The sequence below is a fragment of the Anopheles bellator genome, chromosome 2 (genome assembly GCF_943735745.2).
Source record: "Anopheles bellator chromosome 2, idAnoBellAS_SP24_06.2, whole genome shotgun sequence".
In the NCBI taxonomy this organism is placed as follows: domain Eukaryota; kingdom Metazoa; phylum Arthropoda; class Insecta; order Diptera; family Culicidae; genus Anopheles; species Anopheles bellator.
In genome coordinates this window covers 81550724-81566707 of record NC_071286.1, presented here as the reverse complement: position 1 = coordinate 81566707, position 15984 = coordinate 81550724, and the positions used below count along the sequence as shown (strand labels likewise).

The 15984-nt window shown below is 53.9% G+C and overlaps 2 protein-coding genes across 2 annotated transcripts; one reads left to right on the top strand and one right to left on the bottom strand.

Moving 5' to 3' along the window:
* The first annotated feature begins 2875 nt into the window (after positions 1-2875).
* On the top strand, positions 2876-4767 carry LOC131209029 (uncharacterized). The gene is made up of 3 exons (XM_058201997.1): positions 2876-3366; positions 3481-3495; positions 3617-4767. Exons 1-3 carry the CDS (start codon positions 3183-3185, stop codon positions 4063-4065), a joined length of 648 nt encoding a protein of 215 aa, XP_058057980.1. The 5' UTR covers positions 2876-3182; the 3' UTR covers positions 4066-4767.
* On the bottom strand, positions 4410-15272 carry LOC131208177 (chondroitin sulfate proteoglycan 4). The gene is made up of 9 exons (XM_058200828.1): positions 15101-15272; positions 12252-12448; positions 11556-12188; positions 10234-11492; positions 10013-10172; positions 8403-9944; positions 8044-8344; positions 7616-7981; positions 4410-7551 (listed from the first exon to the last, which is right to left on the bottom strand). The coding sequence occupies exons 1-9, from the start codon at positions 15270-15272 to the stop codon at positions 4904-4906; spliced, it is 7278 nt and encodes a 2425-aa protein (XP_058056811.1). The 3' UTR covers positions 4410-4903.
* Positions 15273-15984: the final 712 nt, after the last annotated feature.

The following is a 15984-nucleotide window of genomic DNA, read 5'->3' as shown; positions in this document are numbered from 1 at the left end:
AAAGTGGCCAGAACGGAAATAAACAAATGCTGCGAACTCAACAACCGAAATGACGACAAAAAACAACTGAGCGCGAAACAGCAGATCTGACAGAACGCGGCGCTCGCGAGAGAAGAGCGAAGCGAGAGAGAGCGAAACTGGGTGCCACACGGAGCGCAAACACTCGATCCAACATTTCAGATAAATGCCAAATTGTTTTCGCCTATGTGAAAACGTTTATAACACGTTAAAACCGCTAGCAAACGCTTGGTTTACAAACGAAGCATAAAGTTCTTATTTGCTGCTACAGCAAAATCTAATCTCGTCATTTCTACACTCCGATTTACGCTCCGTGTGGCACCCCAGAAACGTCAAAATACGACTTATTCGTATCTGCGGGGCCAGACGAAATGCAACTCAGACCACAAAAACGTCATTACGTTTACGTTTCTTTTTCGATTTTGTTGCTATACAAGCAAATAAGAACTTATACTCTGTTTGTAAAGAAAGCGTTTGCTAACGGGTTTTGCGGTCGACACATAAATGTTTCGACAGAAGCGCAACAAGTTTGGCATTAATCTGAAATGCCGAAAACGTTACATTACTCTTCGTCTGGCGCCGCAGTGCGAATGATCCGAAAAGTGTTTTCTCTTTTATTTTTCGGCACGATCAACAAAAAAGAAGCATCTCAAGAACACAAAAGAGGCTTGTACAGCAACATTATTAACCGGCGAAGAGGGAGCGGAGAAAATGGTAAGAAAACATAAATACAATACTTTTTAAATAATAATTGCGATTTCCATACCAACGAATGATCGTCCGAGAGGGACGTCATTATTTTCTCAAGGACCCTTCGCCTCGGTCAAAGATCTGCCACATGTTCGACAGGCTCCCGGCAAACGATCGGGGTTCGTTGCCAGATGTAAAAAGGCTCAATAATTACTCATATCCTGCAAATGACCTCGATTCCTTCCTGCGTTCGTGTGTTGTAATACGCGCAGCACCCGGGCAGCACTCCGTCTCGCTTTCCGCCCCGGCCTCTGTGCAATTATCCACCGCAGGCAGCGGATCTGGATACCGGCGTTTGAAGATAGAAGTTACTGCAGACCGGAACACAGGTTTGAGCGTTCGGCTGGCCATTGGCACGGCCTACAAGGGCTTGGTTTTGTAAACAGTTCGTGACGGGATACGGTGAACATGTGAATTAGTTGTTTGCACGATCTCCCGCCACACCACCGCAGGCACGTTGCGATCGGGATGAGTAATACCACCGTGGACAGGGCTCGGTCAACATTCCATACACACGTCGGAATTTACGGCCACCGATCATTGGCTTGTATCGTTCAATCGCTCCCCGTGGCGGTTAGAACCTATAGGGAAGCGGATTATCCACGAGCCTCCCCCCGGCCAGCGTCTTTGTTAGCTATCCGTGTGTTGCTTATACCGCGCACCGGTACACAGATACCAGTTCGCGCGAACCCGTTAAGGAAAAAGTGAAATGGTTCAGTTACTCTTTCACTCCCACTGACCACAGGGGCTCCAGCTCGAACGTCTGCGATCAGAGAAAGGTCGCAATCGCGCAACGGCTGGCGAAGAAAGAGTGGATCCGGTTACGTGGACGAACGACGAGCCAGCGCAATCACGGCCCTACGCATGGCTGCCGTTTTCCCATCCTCTCATGCGAGTCCTCCCCTTGCGGGGTGGGCCCCTGAAGAGCCAGCCCGGAATGGAATGTTGTTGTTTTTTGCGCCCGTTTGCCGTTACCTGTGGGCCCAGCGCGCGTCTCGTCGCTCGGGTTCGTCGCTTGCGGTAGCGTTGCGTTTTTTTGTTTCAGCTCAACAACGGCACCAGCGCACCAGCGCCACTGAGGGAGACAATTTTTTCATCCCTCCGATTCGGTTCGATCTTTCGCTGATCGCTTCCCGTGAGAATCGCGGCGAAATATGATCACTTTTGCACCGCACACCGTTGACGGGTGTCACTTTTTATCCATCAACTCCCCAACTTATCGATCGATCTTTAAACTACGGCGAGGATTCAAATTGAATAGAATATTGTTTTATGGGGCCTTTGCACAATACTCCGCCGCGGCACACGGGAACAGGTTGAACTGCGCAGCACAAAGGGTAATTATACCTTGGCAGCTGTGGTAACGCTCTCTTGGGCGTCCCCTGTCTGGTGAAGGCCACGTCCGCGCAGGTGGCTAGCGACAGAGAGTGGGGTTTGGGCTAGCACGTTTGGGCTTGTCACCGATTCTAGCTGTCCACGGTGGCGTAATTAGCTATTCACAGTCTACACCGAAGCATCGAAGCTCACCACTGGGTCCGATCCTATTCCGACCACGTCCGTAGCGCGCTGCTCAGGCGGAGTACGAAAACAAACTAAGATCGGGTTCGCTGTGCTGGGTGAGCTTCCCCGCGTCTGCTGGACCGTATTTTGAGGCGAGCTTTTTATGGCACGTGGTTGTATGCGTGTAAATGCCGTTCAAGGATAAATAATTTATCAGAGAACCCTTACCTTTAAAAAAGCATTAATGAACATAAATAAGGCAAGATAAGAATGAAATAAAATATCATCGACGCCATTATTGATTTCCGGGATCCCAACAAATCCCTACCCAACAGCCCTCGATCTGCTCTAGATCACACAGCATTTTATCCGGTTTTGCTATAAAACGGGGCACACACAACTACCTGCAGCGTGACTGTGCTGTGCACGGTGATGCTTTTTTTTTGGTTTTTGTTTCCCTCTCCGCACAGCTTCACAGTGGCACCTGTGCCGTGTGTGGCACCTATACATAATGACCGAGAAGCGTTCGAGGCACGGGCACATACACGAGATAAGCAAATAGGGAGCATCGCGATGCACGATCCGTTGGCGTAGTCTGGGTACATTGCGTCATGGTGGCCCGAATGGTGCTGACGAGCGGCAGAGCCTGCGAAAGAGCTTCAGTTCCGAGGTGTGCGGCGAACCACTGCTTCTTCCGCGTTTAAAACCCACCAAAATCCGAACGCGCATGAGTCACGCAGCGCTTAGTGTTCGGCCGCGCGCAACGCAACCGTGAGAGTTGGTCATAGAAGTGAAGTGATTGGGCGTTAGTTGGGCAGCCTCGCCTAGATACAGTTTCATCTCGTGCCATTGACCTATCGAACGAGGCTCAGACGGGGTACATAATTTTCGAAGGCTTCCCATAGGCGTGGAAAATGGTGATCGCGAAGGTGGGCCTTCTGCCAGTGGTGATACTAGTGGTCCTGGCTCTTCCGTACGCCCTGGGATGCCAAGGGAAGTGCGATCGGTACGAGTACTGTGACACGCACGGCAACAAATGCCTGCACTGTGAGCAGCTTTGCGCAAAGGACGATTACGGCTGCTTTCATAATTGCAGTGGTATGTGTAGCGGGATCGGGGGGTGCCCGAGTCCCTTTAAAGTCCGACGGGCGTGCGTCCGTTCTAATAAGAATTCTTTCATTTTTCCACTCTTCCATCGGCGACTCCCCGCAGACTACAAGCTAAAGGGTAAGTGGTTGTGAAGCTCGGACCCGCAACGGCGTGGTGTTGGTGTGTCCGGTCGCCATACCGCATTCTATCTCTCTCTCTCTCTCTCTCTATTTTTCTGTGTTTGCATTGTGATTCGCAGTGTTGGAGCGCGAAGTCTCATCGCTGCAGAAGACTATTGTGGCGTTCCAGATTATGCTGCTCGTCGCGGTGGCGGTGCTGGTGTTCCTCGCCCTGGTCTGGCTAGGGTACAAGCGGAAGCACAAACTGGTCGAGTGCCTACGTTGGCGGCCCCACGAGAAGGCCCAGCCAGGCTCGGCCGGACCCGTCGCGTACACGCATGAAAATCCCAACACCAAAAGCCCCCGACTGGGCCCCAAGAGTGGGGGCCAGGGCCAGGTGAAACAGCAGCCCACGTCCACCACGGTCAGCATCTACCCGGACACGGAAGCGGACCACTCGGTGCAGACGGGAACGACCTCGATCAGCCATCGGCACCCGGCGGAAGATTCCACCGAGAGCTACTCGTACGATAATGCGGGTCTCAACGTCACCCCGACCAGTGTGCTGCCGAAGCCCCCGAAGTACTAGGCTCCCGTGGAGGATCCTGCGGTTTACGTGACCCGTTCGTACTTAAGCCCGTGTTTCCATGAAGCATCGCACTCCCTTCACGATCTTCCGCTCAGTTCTAGTCTAGTTACGGTGTGGTGCGCTCACAAACGGTTTTTCAGATGGTTTTAAACGAGGACTTCATCAGGCACGGACCCTTGAGCAAGTAACGTTGATGGAAAATAATGCAAAAAAAAGTATTACCTATAGGAGCATAGAGCCTTAAGACGAATCTCGTAGTGCGTAGGTTATGACCACCCCAATGCTTCAATTCCACGATCTTACTTCGATCTTCTTTCGATCAAAGGTGGACCATGTGTTGGCATTTCGAAGTTTTATTTTCACTATCTTATTATCGTTTTTAGCTAGAGTACTTCGTGAACCGACATTGCACGTTCACTTGCGCCTCGCGTGCGCCATTTTCGAGATTCACACGCGTTAGTAGTGGAACTTGTAGCGGTAGAGCTACCTCGGGCGGGGTGTGTAGGACAATTGACTATACGTTCCGTTCAGCTGGGAGCGTAGGGAAACGAGGCGCGAGACACCGGTTTGCATAGCAAGTCGGTCCATTCGCAAGATCCGTCCGGAAACCGCGCCGGCGGCCAATATAGTAAAGTAATGTAATGCCCCTACGAACTGAAACGAGAGGATGCGTTTTTCACTCAATTTTATCACCTTCCCATACGGTCCTAATCGATAAAGTGTCCTCCATTGTGGGGGGAAAAATTATTTACAAAATCGTTTGGCTCCCGTTCGCCCCATTACAGACCGACCCGTGGCGACAAGATTCCAGCTTGCCGTTGGTCCTTTTGGGCGCGACCTACACCCAATACTGGTTACGGCGGAGCAGAGGGTTCGCCTTCGAAAGCTGCGGCGTCGACAGAGGTTGCTGCAGAGGTTGGGGCTGCAGGGGCAACAGTTGTTGGTGGTGCTGCTGCAGCAGATGGTGCTGCTGCAGATGGGGTCGGGAAATCGTGGAATACTTGACGTCGGGTCCCATATCGCAGGACGAGCTCCAGCACTCGTCCCCGTTCTCGTCCCCGTACCCCCCGTACCGGTAGCCGTGGCCCAGGCTCGGTAGCAGCTCCCCGTCCATCATGTCGTCCGTCTCGGAGTCGAGCTGGAGCGTGTTGTCCAGCCCACCGATCGGGATCACCTTGCAGTGCGGAATGCTGCTCATGATCGGTAGCGGCGTCGAGGAGTTAGTCACCGGGAGCGACTCGTTCTCCGACGGTGTGTACATCCGGTTGCTGAGCGTCATAAAATCCGGTGGCCGTGGCAACGATGGAGGGTTGTCCTTGTCCGGGTCGTCTTTGCGCGCGGACTTGGAGCGACACCGCAGTAGCAGCACGGTGATGAGGATGAGGATGATCGTGGCCACGGCGATGCAACCCGCTATGAGGTAGTCGAGCGGGATGGTCGACTCGGTCGTGACGATGTTGACGTCAGTGCTGTCGTGGGCCCGCGCCGGCGAGTAGATCTCGATCGGCACCGTCCCCTGGCCGGGCTGGGCCGTCTTCGTCGACAGGACGTACTCGAAGTTGTCGTTGATCGACTGGAAGTCCTGGTTGAACTTGCGCGCCGAGTAGTAGATGACGCCACTCTTGAGCTCCTTGTAGGTGAACGTGCCGATGTCCTTGTCGCTCGGTTGCTCCGCGTAGTCGAGCCCCGTGCTGCGGACGATCTTCTTCAGCCGCCCGTACTTCGGCCGCCGGGTGATCGTTATCTTCGGGTTGTACCGGTTCAGCTTCAGCTGGGCCGGGTTGTCGAAGATGAACGTCGAGCTGAGCCGGACCCGATCGCCGGGCGTGATCGTGATGGGGTTGATGATGATGAACGGCTGCACGATCACGTGCACGTCCACCAGGCACGCGGAGGTCGTGTCCGGGATGAACGCATCCAGCTGGAACGTATCGTTCGACCGGCTCATATCCGTCTGCATGTAGCTGATCTTGCCGTCCTCGAGCTGGCGCTGGGTAAACTTCACGATCGGTTTATTGTTCGCAACGATGATCCCCCCGAGGGCACTCTTCGTGATGTTGTACACGATCCGACCCTTCTGAACGTTCGTTTCGACCGCGACATGCCGCGGTTCCAGCACGCCCAGATTCGAACCCTGCTGGACCATGATCGGTTGGCTGCCGAACCCGGGCAGGATCGTGATGGGCAGTATCTTCAGGTTAAAGATCTCGTACGCCGGCTTAAACTTGCCGTCCGACACGCGGAAGTAGAACGTGGTGGACTGCGGTGTGCCCGAGTGCGTGTAGATGATCCGGTTCTCGTTGATGTCCGCCTGCGTGAACTGGTTGCCGTAGGTGATGATATCCTGCGGGTAGCCCTCGTCCGATATCTTGAGCAGCACGCCCAGGTTGGGCCCGCTGATCACGTCGTACACGATGTCCCGCGGATCCGTATCGGCATCCTCCGTCAGCAGGTGCGTCGAGGTGATCGTTTCGTTCTCGCCCTCGATCACCGAAAGGTGGGGCGATGGCGTGAGCAGATGGAACGGCTGATCGTTCACCGGGTTGATCGTCACCGGGATGGTGATGTTGCAGAGAAACAGGTGGCCCGGCACCAGAAACACGGCCAGCGAAATCTTGTCCTCGACCGTGTCCGAGTGGTCGTGCCGGTAGATCACCTTGCTCGAGTAGAAGTCGTTCAGCGAGAAGCGATTCACCTCGGGGCTTTCGTCCCCCAGCTCGACGATCCCGTGCGCCGGAGGGTGCACCTCAATGTACAGCTCCGGGGCACCGATTCCGGCCCGTGTCTCCAGGTATTCGAGCACTTTCGACAGATCCAGCTTGATCGGTGCCGATTCGCCCTCTTCCAGCGTGATCCGCGGTACCGGCAGGAACCGTAGCAGTCCGCCCGACGAAACCGACACATCGATGGAGAAAATCTGGTCCACCAGGCTGTTGGACAGGGGTGCGGTCACGTCGAAGTAGAACGAGTCGTTCGTCTTGAGCTCCACCATGGCGTGGGTATGCTCGTAAAAGATGCGCCCATTCTCCACGTCGTACTGCGTGAACTCGCCGATCTCGTTCGAGTACCCAAACTCGACCTGCTCGAACAGCAGCCGGCCCATCTGCGGTGGGATCGTGACAACGTACTTCACGTCCCGGTCATCGTCGGAGCACTTGTAGTACAGCTGATCGGGCAGTATCTGCTTCCGGGTCAGCGGAAACACGTGCAACACCTCGTTCCGGATCGCTTCCAGCGCCACCGGATTTGTGACGATGTGCAGGACACTCTCGCTGGTGTTGTGCACTCCGTCGCTCACGTAGAACACCACCTTGCCGTTCTGGTTGCTGCTGTCGTGGATGAAGTACACCACGTTCCCGTTGATGTCCTGCTGCGTGAAGGTGTGCACCTTTCTGTTGTAGCTATCCTTGAACGCCAGGTATCCGCCGGTCATCTGCTGGATGTGGAAGGTTAGGTTTTCCGGTGGCGTATCGTAGTCTTGGGCCACTGCAAAGAAACGGGACATTAGGAAGTGTGCCGTCCGTCGGAACGCAGACGGAACCGAACTCACTTAGGTCTTTGCTCCCAATCATGGATTTTCCACCGATCCACATGTGCAGCCCGGTGTTGGTGACTAGCAGCGGAACCTCGTCGTTGATGGGCAGAATGCGGATGGACAGCGGGAACGGTACGCTCTCCTTGCTGCGGCTCAGCGCCACCAGCCGGATCGTGTCGGACGAGTTTTCGCTCCCGTTGTGGACGTACGTGATCACGCCCGCCTCGAGCTGCTTCTGCGTGAAACGGTTCACCTTCGACGACTTCCCGGCCCGTATGCCACCGTGCAGCGGATGGTCCAGTATCTTGTACTCCAGTATCTTCCCCACGTAGTACTCCGAGTACGGCATCATATCGTCCGGGGTCAGATTGACGGTTTTCCCTACAAAACAAGCGCACGGTTAGCATAACGGATACAAGCGCGCGAAGTGCCGTAGGCCGTACCCTCCTCGACGACGATTTCACCGGTGCGGATATACAGATGCTCCGGGATGATCACGATCTTCATCATCAGCTCGCGCAGCCAGGTGATTCCGTTGGTCACGTCGAACGTGAAGCAATCGGACGACTGATTGACGCCGGCCTGAATGTAGAACATCTTCTCCGCGTTGATCGTCGACTGGTCGAACACCTTCGAGTTGTACTCATCGTCGGACGTGATCGACTGAATCTCCAGGTACCCGTGCTGGGGTTGGGTCGTCACCAGGTACGTAATGTCACCGGGCGAAATGTTCGGGTGGACAATCTGTGGAAAAAAAAACAGAATGAAGGTCATATCCCAAGGCTGCATAAGCGCTACGAACCTCCAGGACGTCCCGCGAGATGATGACACTGGTGGACTCCTCGACGAACAGGGTCTGGTTGCGCCGTATTCGCAGCTGCTCCCAGTACGCCGGTGGGTAGATGCGGAGCAAAATCTCACCCTCGCTCCACACGCCCTTCGTCCCGACCCGGTACTTGATCCGATCCATCGACGCCACGTCCCGGTTCCAGTAGACGATCCGCTCGGCGAGGACGTCGGCGTGCGAAAAGTTGGACGCCGTGGTCGCATTGTTCAGCCGATGCAGCTGGCCCGTGTCGAACTTCGGCAGGAACAGCTTCAGTAGCCCGTTGTTTGGCCCACTCATCACCCGGTACTCGATCTCGTGTGGTTTCGCGTTCAGGTTGGTGTCGATGGCCAGGTCAGCCCCGGTCAGCAGGACGGCGCGTCCTTCCTGGACGATCGAAGCGTTACTCTCGCGCACTCGCAGGAAAGGATCGGATGCTTCGATCTCGAGTGAACCGGGTACCTCGTACAGTCCGTCGGTTACGATGAACGCGAGCTTCCCGTTGTCCGTCCCGTTGTGCTGGAACAGCATCCGCCCGTGGTCCAGATCGTCCTGGGTGAACTGCTCCGATAGCTTCCCGTTCCGGTACAGTTCCCCGTTGGAGCAGCTCACCGATCGGTACTCGATGTCGGTGGGGCGCGTCTCAATGTCCGGATCGGCGTACTTGAGATCACCCGCCGTCACCAGCTTCGTTTCGTCGCGCACGATGTGGAACACCTTGTCGAACACCCGGTACGGGCCGTTATCGTTCTGGAGCGTAATTTCCACCTGTATCTCGCACACGTACTGAAAATCCGTCTCGTCGTCGGACAGGATCAGCAGCCGGAAGGCATCGCGCGTTGACTCCGAGTCGTCGTGGCAGTAGTGGATGTCACCGAGAAATAGGTCCTGCAGCGTGAACCCGATGCCAATGTCCTTCGCTTCGAACGTGCGCGGATTCAGCATACAGATTTTTCCGTGCTTCGGGTGGTGCGTCAGATTGAACGAAAGGTAGTTGAACTTGTTAAAGTACACCTCGAAGTTGGTTCGCGAAAGGGCCGTCCGGTTGCCCTCGTGGACGTACAGCTTCTCGCGCTTCTGGTAGATGATCTGCTTCGCCAGGTAATCGGGCGGCGTGTAGATGAAGTCGATCTTGCCCTGAACGTCCTCACACTCGGGCACACTGACCAGGAACTCGAACGTATCGATGAAGCTGCCGTACGAGGATCGGTACGTGCGGTACTTGATGAGGTTCTTGTCGATCTCGTGCTGGGTGAAGGAGTGTCCCGGGCGGGCCGTTTGCGGATGGCCTTCGACGTAGATCAGCCCAAACTTCGGTGCGGTCACGACGGTGTAGATGACGTTGCGGGCCAGCGTTACGAGGGGGGTCGTCTGGTGGAACAGAAAGTCCACCCGGATCGTGTTGTCTTTGGTGCTGATGTGCATATTGTTCTGCCGTACGATACCGATCCGTAGCTTCGTGAACGAGATCCGGAAATCGTAGGTAGGTGTTGTTACCGGTCCCAGCGATACGGTGAACTACAAGAAAAAACAGGAACTTCAGTGGATCAGGATCGGGATCTGCGTTAGGGGTGTTGCGTACAAACCTTAAACTCATCGTGCTGTGGAAAATCCGTCACGTGAAGGTACCGGATCTGGCCGAGCATCACCTGGCTGCTGGTGAACGAGTCCACGTTAACCCACGAAGCGTCCACCGTGCGTAGCTTCTGCAAGTTGCCGTACAGGGGCGATTGAACCACATCGAACCTGTCCAAGGGAGATGCCAAGTGAGTAGCTGAGCCCTGCAACCGCATGGCCTGTGACTTACTTCATGTCCACCACTTCCTCGTCGGCGTTCGGTACGAACGAGAGATTGTGGGGTGTGATCGTGGCCGCCGACTTGTGGATCAGCACCAGACCCGTGTTGTTGATCATCCGCAGCTGCAGGGGCAACACCGACACGCGCACCGAGCTGGCCGGACTCGTTTCTATCCCGTCCGACACTTGGACGGTCAGATCAAAGTGTGAGTCCTCCGAGCCTTTCGTGTTGATCACGTACGTCACGCTGCCCGCATTAATGTCCGACTGCGAGAACGTCGTGACGGACTTTCCGCTGACCTCGATGCGGCCCTGCTGGGCCTCGGAATTGGGGCTCATCAGGATGGTGTAGATCAGCGAGTCCGGTGGACTGTCGGGATCGTCCGCACTCAGCACGTCGGTCCCCAGTGCCTTCGGGATACCTTGCGTAATTCGCAGATGGCGATTCGGTGGCAGCTGAAGCACGGGCGGATCGTTCACGGGCGTTACGCTGACGTGCAGGACGAACCGGTACTTCCCGGACACGTCCGGCAGTTTGGATTCGCGCGAAATCGACACCAGCTGCATGTCGATCGTCATGTGATCGGTCGGGTGCTCGTCCCCGTTATGCGTGTACTTCACCTTGTCCGTGCTGAGATCGATGTGGGAGAAGAACTTGGTCTGCGTCACGGTCCCGTTGGCTTCCGGGCCGTACGAGGAGATCGTCACCCGGCCGTGCCTCGGTGGCTGCACGATGTGGAAGATGATCGACGCCTCCTTCACGCCCATCTCCGGGTAGTCGAACAGGACGCCAATGTACTCGCGCGACAGGAACGCGATCCCGCCTTCCATCACCACCATCGGGTTGATTTCCAGGAGCTCCAGCTCGACGCGCGACATCGAGCGGGTGAAGATCTTGTACCGCTCGCCGTAGTCCGCCTTGATGCAGAACGCCTGGTCGCAGTAACAGATGAAATCCTCGATCCCCTGGTGCTGGCACTGCGAACTGATGATGCACGGGTGCTTCTCGATGCACGGATACTTCCACACGCAGTCCACCGTGACGTGGTGCGTAACGGTGAAACTCGGGAAACCGATCGCCTCATCATCCAGCACGATGCCCTGCACGCAACCCTTGAAGCTGGATTCGGTTTCACGGATTAGCTTCAGCGATGCCTTCCGGTGCCGCTCTCCGTCGAGACCGCCGAGAAAGAAATCGTCCTCCAGCTCGATCACCGGGCTGCTGCCGTTGGCAAACGTCGCACTGCTGCTCAGCTCATCGACGACAATCTGTAGGAGGGAGAGTTCAAAACAGAGTCTCAAAATGTCTCAAGCCAGTCTGGGAGTACTCACATCGACCAGCATCGGACTGTAGGTGATGGACACGTTGTGCCACTTCCCATCGGAAACGTTCCGATCCGGGATCAGTTCGACCGCGTTCGAACCCTTGCCCACCAGCAGGCGCAGTTTGCTCTGCACGATCTCCAGCATCAGGTAGTCGTGTTTGGCCGATCGCGGAATATTACTCAGCAGCGTCCCGAACGGTTCGATTGTCCGGAACTCGAAACTCCACCGATCACCGGACCGGGACGTCGGTTTTCGGACCACCGCGTAACTGTCATCGTCCAGGAAGCTCATCGGCACTTCCCGGTCAGCGTCGAACTCGGGCGAGCAGACCCACGACACGTCCTGCGTGGTCGCGTGGCCCGTACCTTCGCGCGCTCGCTTGAAGATGTTGATGTTGTTGTAGAACACGTCGGCGATGCAGCCCCGGAAGTTGGCCAACGCACCCAGGTACGGCTCATTGTAGTCCCCCTTGCCACCGAGCAGCACGCCCATGTGTACGTTCAGTTCGGCCACCTTCGGCGGGAGCGTCTTCGTCGCGAAGTACTCGTCGATCTGCAGCGTCAGGTTGGCGGCGTAGCGCGAAATCGAAATGTCGTGCCACTGGAGATCGTTGATCTTCAGTGTCACCGGTGACCAGAGCTGAAGAGGGAAGACGGGATCGTTGGAGTGTGGACCGAATTTCGTCTCCCAAAAAACACTTACGTCCGTCTGGTAGTCGTCGATCTTGAAGCTGAACCTAACTTTTCCCTCGTCGATGCTGAGCAGGGCGTAGTCGGTACGGCCCGCCGTCAGCAGCATCAGGGCGTTCTCCTGTCGCGTCCGAAACCGCAGCCGAATGTTGGTGGAAATCTTGGACTCTTGCAGCGGCATCGTGATGTGGCTCGCCCCGTAGAAGGACACTGGAAATTGGAACAGACAGAGAGAGAGAGAGAGAGAGAGTGCGTCGTCGAAACGCATTCAATGTATTATGGAAATGAATGAGGACGCCATTTCGATGAAAGCTACCAACTGATCGAGGCCCAGGGACGAGGTGTGATGGACGTCGGCGATGTCTAGCAGATGAGTGTTTGTTATTACTCCCGACTCCCGAAGATGGATGTAATCACTTCCCATAACTCATCGAGGGAGGAGTGGAGCACTCCCGGCGAGTATAACGGTAGGTCAAGGCGGCCCAGCTCTCATACGTGACCGAAAAAGTTTGGCGCTTGGTCACGATCGCGGGATTTTCCAGTCAGTCACGTGGCCCCGTCCATAAATCATGGCGAACCCTCCGTTTTATTGCTTCCAAAAACTATCTACATTGTTTCACGGCGAACACGGACCATGTAGCGGGATGTATTCTAATTTCGTTTCCCCCCGGGGTGGGACGGAACCATTTAAAGTCACGATCTTCGCCGAGAGGGCCGGGTCTCCCATCGGGAAGCCACCACCACCGGGATCACGGTCCGCCATGTGGGTTCCATCGGCTTGGAGTGGCTGCCATGTCGGCTGAAACAATCGCGCACGTTTCGGTGTCCGTATCTGGTGCCACGGCGGGGCCGCTCCTTCTTGAGCATAATGGCTGGCGACCTTGAGTAGGAAGAGCATCCCCCGCGCAGAGCGCGATCATTGTTTGTTTGACTTCACGCGCGCGTTCAGCGCACTCCGGGAGCTGTTCTGTCAATATTCGTCAATCGGCTCCGGCGGGGACGGCGGGAAATGAGGAAAAACAACAAACGCCACTCCGCCTCCCGGCCGGGGCCAGTTCCGGAGCTCCCGGCGGGCCCATTACGGCGCCCGCCGGAATCTATTAGCCCCCAAATGGGAGTGCTCAAGCTTTCAGCGGGACGCTAGTAGAAGTTAATATTTTTTTATTGCCTCCACTTCACGGACCAGAGGACCGAGCCGCGAACTGACGCAATCGGAATAGATTGCGTTGCGTCCGACGCGTCGTTGTTGTGGTCGGAACATGTGCCGCAAAGGGAAGCGCATTCTGGCGCGGATTGTTCTGGCACGGAGTTTGTTGCAACGGCACGGTGTAGCTTTGTCGATTTCGAAATATAATGTTTATAATTTTTAGTAACTTGAAATCTTGTACCTGTTTCTTAGTTGATCTGTTTATTTATTATTAAAAGCCGTTTCTTTGTTTTCAAAACATTGAAACAATAAGCAAACAAAGAAGCTAAATATGCATAGGTTAAATTTACGGTCTAGGCATTTGGTATTTATAGACGTTTTCAAATAAAAACAACTTGATTGTTTATGCTTTGTCGGTTACAAATTTTTCATAGGTAGATTTTGCTTTACAGTTCGTTATCGTTACAGATCGTTACACCGTTACAGAAAGCAACAGAAATTAAAATTGTATCTGGTTCTGAGGCAAGTTCTTCTGCTAATCGAAACAGAAAGACTTTTCGTCAGATATTCCCTCTTGTTGTGCTTTTGTGCAAAGTCCAGCTATTTATTTTAAATGTAGAATGTAGTGCAAATGTAGAATATTGAAAAACACTTGAAGTGGTCAGCTGCTTGAACCTTATTTCATTGTATATTTTGCAGCCATCAGCGGTATCGACGCCAAATTTAGTTCTATTATAACACGATATGGTTTCACGTAATTTCTTAGCAGCTTTATCAATTTTGAAGTGTTTATGTTTTGTACTTAGTGTAAGTTTCAAACACGGCCACGAAAGCGTGTAAAATTGTGACAATTAAACTATTCAATCGGTTTTATTTAAAGTACAATAAATGTTTCATTGCAAAAAGAGGACAGAATTTTTCGCTATGTAAAAAATAAATAAAAGATACAAAAAATATCAAAAATAGAAAACAATAACATGTAAAACTTATGAAAGAAAATGTCTGTCTTACGATTGCTTACAGTTATTGGCATTCAGTTAGGCATCGGAAAAATGCAGTCGTAGAACTGTCAAAATAAAAAAAACGATCAATTCACGCCAAGTTCGCTATGATTTTTTACCAAAAATGTCTTTAATATTTCAACAAAAGACCTTATGGAGCTCGCCAATTTCAAACACTTCGGAGAGACTTTGATACATTGGATACAATTAGTAAAGTATTTTCCACACCTTTAACAATGCAAACAAATGTGTTCAACACCCTTGTAAACTGTGCGATCAACACAAAGTCAATACTTCCAAATTACGGAACGAATGCTGGTCCGTCTGTTCCAGGAAGCCCTCCGAAAAGTGGCACCCCGAGTATGGTTTAAGCCCTCGTAGCCCTCGGGCGGCGATCGTAAAGCAATTTATTTTCATTCCACCAACGGAACCGTTCCGTAAAGGGCAACGAGAAAGGAACTCCTTCTGCTCGAACGGCAGCAACGGCGTGTGTGTGTGCGGGTGTCTCCACAAACATCTGTCACCTTCCGGGTAGCGAACCCAAAACCCGGCATTTCCGCACCATATGACATCTTTATTCATCAATCTTCATGATCGTTAAAAAGACTTCTTCTCCAGACGCAGCCCGGCAAAGAGGGTAGTAATTAAAAGCCGCCGTTACGTTGACGTCTGACGCGTGATTTTGAGCAGCAGTGCCCCTGCCCCAACACTTACCCTTGACGGCATCGATGAGCACCGGCAGGCAGAGGATTGAGATCACTAACCACATCCGCATCATCCGCCGCTGAAGATGCCGACCCATGGCGATCGCCGATTTGGTTTCACTTTGGTTAATTATTTTCCGTCGACCGTAATCACTCGTATTCACGCCTCGTGCGTGGAGCATAAATCACGATCGCACGATTAGAGGATGCCGTCTTTCGCGTTTCGTTCCACCCTCCGGTTCCAACAGCGCCCGGGCGAGTTTCCGTCACATGTCAGCGCGGGCAACACGGGCGCATGTTTGACCGCATAGCGATCGCATTTTCTCATTATCACACCACCACCGTGAGTCACGTGTTGCCGATTCTTTGTTCACAGGCTTTCCCAACTTTCGCCGGGCCCGAATTTCCAAATCATCACATTCCCATTCGCCTGCGGGAAGGAAGAACAGTGGGAAATTTTATCACATCGATCGGATCGGATCAGGAACGGTGTGACCCTCGTCGTCTGGGCGCTAGAAGGAAAACACATTCACCACATTCCTGGCCGCATTTCGCAGTCGCTGGCCACCGTCGCGATCCACATCACGATCATCACAGCTCATTCCAGTAATCACGCAACCGTCGCACTGTGGTCATAACAAACAGAAAAGCACTCCCGAAATCGCCGGGTCGGAGGGACACGGGACGATCGCCGTAATCGATCGTAATCCTCTTCGGGGGAAACGGCAGAGTGCAAACAAACACCAGCCGAGCATGCAACGTGAAAAATGTGGCGGCATTTTCCCTGCCGACGGTGGCGTCGAAATCACGGGCGCCGCGAGTGGATTGATAAGTGCCGTTGATGGAAGCGCCGCTTGGGGTGTGAAATTAGTCCGTGCGAACGATTAGGTCACT